Source organism: Nycticebus coucang, chromosome 3 (assembly GCF_027406575.1).
Source record: "Nycticebus coucang isolate mNycCou1 chromosome 3, mNycCou1.pri, whole genome shotgun sequence".
NCBI lineage: Eukaryota > Metazoa > Chordata > Mammalia > Primates > Lorisidae > Nycticebus > Nycticebus coucang.
In genome coordinates, this window is record NC_069782.1 from 62,680,148 (window position 1) to 62,687,046 (window position 6,899).

Below are 6,899 nucleotides of genomic sequence, written 5' to 3' on the forward strand. Positions count from 1 at the left end.
GATCCTATTACTTCTTTGGTTTCCTAAGTAGCTGGGACCACAGTTGTGTGCCATGATGCCCAGCTAATTTTTAAAATTTTTTTATAGGGATGGGGTCTTGCTGTGTTGTCCAGGCTGGTCTCAAACTCCTGGCCTCAAATGGTCCTCCTGCCTCAGTCTCCCAAAGCACTGAGATTAAGATTGGAACCACCATCTCAGTCCAGAATACCTTTTAGTCAGAGGATTGTCTTCCATTTGGCCCTGTGACTGAGTTTTCAATATACTGTTTTACCCTTCATTTATTAGATTAGCTACTTTAGAGGGATGAGTTGTGTGATCAGACCAGTTGTTTGCCCAGATATAGTGCTATTGTTGTATTTTCTTTATAGTAAAATAGATTCCTTGTTTAGAAACAAAGTGTGTGAAGGCTATGACCACTGATACAGAATTTTGGGGTTCTATGGATGACATTGCCAGCAGTAACGTAATAGTAAAAAGGCCAATCCACATCCAGAGCATGAGTACATTTCAGTGAAAATAAATCTTTATCACCTCTTCTGATAGAGGAGGACCTATTACCTGGTGGCTGGCTGGTAACCTCTAAGGAGGGAATGGTGCCATGTTGGGTACTTGGGTGTTGATTTCTGCTTTCACACGGTTAGGTATGGCAGTAATGTTTGCTGGGCTCAGCCTTGCTAAGGGGAAGTTCGTATTGTTGAGCCATGCATAACCTTTGTCTCTGGCATGATAGCCATTTTGTTCATGGGCCCATTGTGCAAGTCCTAAAGTGGTTGGGGAAGTAATCTTCAGAGTGCATGTTTTTGTCCACCTTGTTTCTAGGGGATCACCTTTTGTGGGCATTCTTATAGTACTTTCTCTGTCCTTTCAGAGAGGTCTGTATGTGTAACTTTTCCCAGACTTCCTTGTCATTAGTCTCATTTCTCCCACATCCTTGACTCTCTAGTCAAACCATGGGCAACATTGATGAATGTGTGGCATTGTTCTGGCCAACCTTCACCCCAGGGACAGCAAAATAACACAGCATGAAGTTCTTTCTGCCACTGGGAAGACTTTTTATTAGTTCTGTCCTTTATGGTCAGTGTACAGTGGGGCTGCAGTTCTCCACTTTTAGGTAGTACTTACATATCATGCAGGTCCACCCGTAAACAAGGTTTTGTCTTAGTCCACTGGGTGGAAGGAAACCATAAGCATGGATTGAAAGAGAGGAGGTAGTGCATCTAAAGTCAGTGTTGAGCCTTGCTCACACAATTTACTTACACTCACCAGAGCTCAATGTCTTATGTGCCATCTCCAGTGATGGTTGTTTACAGCTGTGTATGCCAAAATTTAGATTATTTGGGTCAGACAATATCCAGTTCATGATGGGAAGCTCAGGCCACTTGGTGTATTGATGTCCCGTGGTTGGTTGTCTTGTCTCTACCACGTACCTAGTGGTAAACAGTTTCTCAAAATGTTAACTGCAGAAGTTTCCTGCAGAAGAGGGTGTAGATTTGCTCCAAACTACTAGAGGTCTATACTGTGAGTCTCTTAATGGTGCTTGCCAGAGGCTTCTGACAGAATCTTATTTACCATGGATACTTTGGATATCACTTCATTGTTTCTGCTAGATCATTTGGATTAAATGCTTGAGAGGCTTATATTGCAGCAAATGCCAACTGTAGTATAAGTAAGATTCTCATGGTCCCTTTTGAAACAGGCCCTTCATCATAATCAGCCATAGATACCAGCTAGATTACTGTTACACTGCTGAATGTTTTTTCTGTTGGTAAGAATCTCAGCTCTATGCTTAGGCCCTGAAGTTTGAGCAAACTGGGTCTAAATTCTGATCTTTGTGTGTTCATCTCCAGAGAACACCGTCCATTCTCAATTCTGTATAAAGCTGGGTCTAGAAAGAAGATAGAAATCTCACCTTGATTTAACATGAGTGTAATACACAGATGTAAAGTGAACTCCAGCATACATCCTAGAGTTGACAGAGTACCCCCAACCTTATAGAGGGGCCCTGTTCCCAAGACTGGGGCTCAGATGGTGTAATTGCAACCCCACTAGCTAGTGGGTTGCCTGGGTCAGAGTTAGTTTTTGGGAAAGCAGGGAGCAACACTTTGGGGTGCAGACAGGCCCTGGATATTGGGCTTATGACCAGGGAGAATTGGGGGGCCTAGTAAGGGTACAAGACTGAGAGCACTGAGTGTCCACCTCAGGAGGCCACAGGATACCCGTCTGCAATGTGCAGACAGGCTTTGGTGGGGGCAAGTGCTCGGAAGGAGACAGTGTTCCTTTCGCCCAGGCATTCTTTGAGTAATTTAGCACATTTCTGGAAAATTCTGATTTATATTATGTTACAAACAGGGACTTACGTATACTCTTAGGTGTTACCTGGAAGGATCTTTGTTGTCTGACAGAAGTCACTGGGTGCCTTTAGTCAGGCTCTGTGCCAGGTTAAAGGGGAATATTAGCATCCAAAGGACATGTAATGCTGCCCATGAGATGCAAAAACTCTGCAGATAAATGCAGTAATGTACATAGATGAACGGTAATGTACATAGAAAGACAGATGTCAGCTCTTCAAACCCAGTCTGATCTCTTGGTTGGAAAAAGCAGAATTGAGGACTGCACAGAGAGTTCTTCATGGTGAGTGTTCGTGAAGAATAACCCTGTTTAATGTGGAGTCCAGTATGTTTGGGTGTGTAATGAAAACATTTTTATTTATTTATTTTTTTAATGAGGAAACCCTTAAAGATCTACACTTTATCTCTGAAGGTTGAGACCATTTTTTTCTCAGAAGTTACAAAATCTTCAACTTTCCACACTATTACCCTATTTCCCGAAAATAAGACATCCTCCGAAAATAAGACCTACTTACAGGAAAGATAAGACGTCCCCTGAAAATAAGACCTAGCACATCTTTGGGAGCACACCTTAAAATAAGACACTGTCTTATTTTCAACACTGTCTTATTTTTGGGGAAACAGGGTATTACCCTCTGACTACTTGGTCTTTCCTGTGGTCTAACAATAAAACATGTGTCTTCTTCATGTTAACTGATTTGATGTATGCTTCTTGTCCTATACTTCTGCTTTCCTTTGATAATAATCTTTGTGTTCACCAATAGTTTTTGATTTTCATCAAATAAGTCTGTAATAAGCTATATAAAAATTTTTTGACACCATATCTATATTGTTGCCAAATTCTTGACATGTTCAGAATCCTCAGATCGATCTTTGCTTTCTTTTTTTGTTACTGTTTAATTTGAAAACAAATACAAATGATCTCTATCATTTTTAATGCCTCTGTCAACCACTTCTGTCTCCAAACTTACATTTTTTTCTTTTTAACTTCAGAATGGAAAGGGCAACTTAAAGCTAAAGAGTTGGCACCTCAGCAGGATTTTTTGTGGGGACCAGCCTCCAGTGGGATACTAGTGGTAAGATAAAGATGTATTTCTTAGTTTTTACATTCAGGGATGATTGGAAATTCTGTTACAGAAAATGAACAGAATAAGAAAAGTAGCATTGACCCAAGAAGGAATAAGGGCTCTGAAGAGATAGTCAGAATATGATGATTTGGCAGTGCTTGAAACCTAGCTTGACACTTGTTTCAGAGTTCTCACAAGTATACATTTCATAATTGTAACTAAAAGTGAGGTTTTTTAAAAAATTAAATTAATTAATTAATTTATTTATTTGCAGTTTTTGGCTGGGGCTGGGTTTGAACCCGCCGCCTCCGGCATATGGGGCCAGCGCCCTATTCCCTTGAGCCACAGGTACCGCCCCCTAAAAGTGAGTTTTTAAAACAATTTCATGAATGTCTATAGAAATGGTTGTAAGATAGAGTAGATGGTATAGCATTGGGCAGAAGCCTTTGATCATTCCATTGGAAAGAAATCATTATATGCACAAAGTGAAATTGGTTAAAATGAAAATAATTACTATAATGTTTCTATCTTTAGATGAATAGAATCTGTTCATGAATCTGAGCAACCCTTAATTATTATTTATCCTTTTGTCAATAGGCAGGAAGCCACAATGGAGGTGAGCTCAGCAACTCTAAGCAATGTAGAGACATCTTCAGTGAACACTCATGCCTTGAAACACAAACAAGAACTCAAAATAATGAAAATACATCTGAATGTAATAAGTATGGATTAGACTTAATTACTCTGCATAAGAAAACCTCTACTGGAGAGAAACTTTCTGTGTTGAATCAAAGTGAAAAAGCCTTCAGCCTTACCCCAAATGTCTTCACACAAGACAAATCTTTTGCATGCAGTGACTATGGGAAATCCTTTATTAATCAGTCATACCTTCAGGCAAAGAAGGGAACTAACAATGGAGAAAAATTTCATGAATGGAAGGAATGTGGAATTTACTCCACAAACTTTGCTGTGCATATGCAAAATCACAATTCAGAAAAACCTTACAAATGTATGGAATGTGGAAAAGGCTTTAGATATTTTGCATATCTTAGTATTCACCTGGGAGCTCACACTGGAGACAACTCCTACGAATGTGAGGAATGTGGGAAAGCCTTCACTAAGACTTGTCAACTTACTCAGCATAGAAAATCTCACACTGGAGAGAAGCCTTATAAATGTGAGGAATGTGGGAAAGCTTTCACTGTTTCCTCATGCTTAAGTCAACATATGATAATTCACATGTGGGAGAATCCATATGAATGTAAGGAGTGTGGGACAGTTTTCACTAAGTCTTCTCAACTTTCAGAACATATAAAAACTCATATTGCAGAGAATCCCTTTGAATGTAAAGTGTGTGGGAAATCCTTTAGAAATTTCTCATGCCTTAATGATCACTATCGAATTCACACTGGAATAAAACCCTGTAAGTGTAAGGACTGTGGGAAAGCTTTCACTCAGAACTCAGACCTTACTAAACATGTACTAACTCACAATGGAGAGAAGCCTTATGAATGTAAGGAATGTGGGAAAGCCTTTGCTATATCCTCTCGCCTTAGTGAACATATAAGAACTCATACTGGAGAGAAGCTTTTTGAATGTGTCAAATGTGGGAAAGCATTTGCAGTTTCCTCGAATCTTAGTGGACATTTGAGAATTCACACTGGAGAGAACCCCTTTGAGTGCCTAGAAAGTGGGAAAGCATTTACACATTCCTCCAGTCTTAATAATCACATGCAGACTCACAGGGCTAAAAAGCCACACACATGTATGGAATGTGGCAAAGCCTTCAAGTTTCCCACATGTGTTAACCTTTATGCGAATCCACACTGGAGAAAAACCCTATGAATGCAAGCAATGTGGGAAATCCTTCAGTTATTCCAATTCATTTCAATTGCATGAAAGGACTCACACTGGGGAGAAACCTTAGGAATGTAAGGAGTGTGGGAAAGCCTTCAGTTCTTCAAGTTCCTTTCGAAATCATGAAAGAAGGCATGTAGATGAGAAACTATCAGTGTAAAGAGTGTGGGAAAGGACAGTGGCAGTCACCGGGCAGCCGAGTCTGGGTGCAGCGACCGGAGCGCGGCGCAGGGAGCACGAGCGGCGCAGGCGGTGTCGGTGGCGGTGCCCGGTGCCCGCGTTTCGGAAGCTTGGCACAGCACAGTAGCCTTCGGCGGTGGCACTGACAGTGGAAGTGTCCGGGCGGTGCTGCAGGTCTCCCTGGGCGCCAGCGCCCTGGCCTCTTCCTGAGGCAGAGCAAGATGTTGGCCGAGTAACAGCTTCCTTGCATCTGGGCACCGTGAGTCTGGGGAGATAGGACTCCAGGCATCTCTGGCTGGTGGGATCTGCCTATCATCACCCCTGTGAGGATACAGGGAGTCAGCGAGAGACTTCTGGACCCCAAGAGGAGGACTAAAACAGTAGAAAAATGGCAAGTGGTTGTGTGTGTTCAATCTGTCTAAACACGCCCGCAACTTGCACAGGCACGAGAACTTAAAAAGCAAGAGGAAGTGAAAGGAAAATTAGGTCAAGGAAACAGATAAAAGAAATCACTCATGAGGAAGAATCAGCAGAAAACTCCAGGCAACATGAAGAACCAGTCCAGAACAACCCCGCCAAGGGAACATGAGGTAGTTACTGCAGATGATTCCACCTATAAAGAAATGTTAGGAATGACAGAAAGGGAATTTAGAATACACATGTTGAAAACAATGAAAGACATGATGGAAACAATAAAGAAAACAGCTAATAAAGTAGAAAATAACCAAAAGGAAATCCAAAAACAGAATCAAATAAGAGATGAATGATATGAAGCATATAAAAAGGATATAGCAGAGATGAAGGAACTGAAATAGTCAATTAGGGAACTTAAAGATGCAATGGAAAGTATCAGCAACAGGTTAGACCATGCAGAAGAAAGAATTTCAGAGGTAGAAGACAAAGTTCTTGAGATAACTTAGATAGTAAAAGAGGCAGAAAAGAAGAGAGAGAAAGCAGAACGTTCACTGTCAGAATTATGGGACTTTATGAAGCATTCCAACATACGAGTTATAGGAATCCCAGAAGGGGAAGAAGAATGCCCCAGAGGAATGGAAGCCATACTAGAGAATATTATAAAAGAAAATTTGCCAAATATCACCAAAGATTCTAACACACTGCTTTCAGAGGGATATCGGACCCCAGGTCCCCTCAACTCTAACCGAGCTTCTCCAAGACACATTGTGATGAACCTGTCCAAAGTCAAGACAAAAGAAAAGATTCTGCAAGCTGCCAGGAGTAAGCGCCAGTTGACCTACAGGGGGAAATCCATCAGAGTGACCACAGACATCTCTATTGATACTTTCCAAGCAACAGGACAATAGTCATCTACCTTTAATGTACTTAAACACAACAATTTCCAGCCCAGAATTCTGTAACCTGCTAAGCTAAGCTTCAAAATTGATGGAGAAATCAAATCATTTACGGATATACAAACATTGAGGAAATT

The 6,899-nt window shown here is 41.1% G+C and overlaps 1 protein-coding gene across 1 annotated transcript; it reads left to right on the top strand.

Annotated features, from left to right (window-relative positions):
* Positions 1-409: 409 nt before the first annotated feature.
* Positions 410-5,596, top strand: LOC128580974 (zinc finger protein 266-like). Its single transcript, XM_053583434.1, is given in 5 exon segments — positions 410-463; positions 2,547-2,635; positions 3,328-3,424; positions 4,013-5,226; positions 5,228-5,596. Coding segments are annotated over 5 exon segments (1,659 nt in total). The 3' UTR covers positions 5,433-5,596.
* Positions 5,597-6,899: the final 1,303 nt, after the last annotated feature.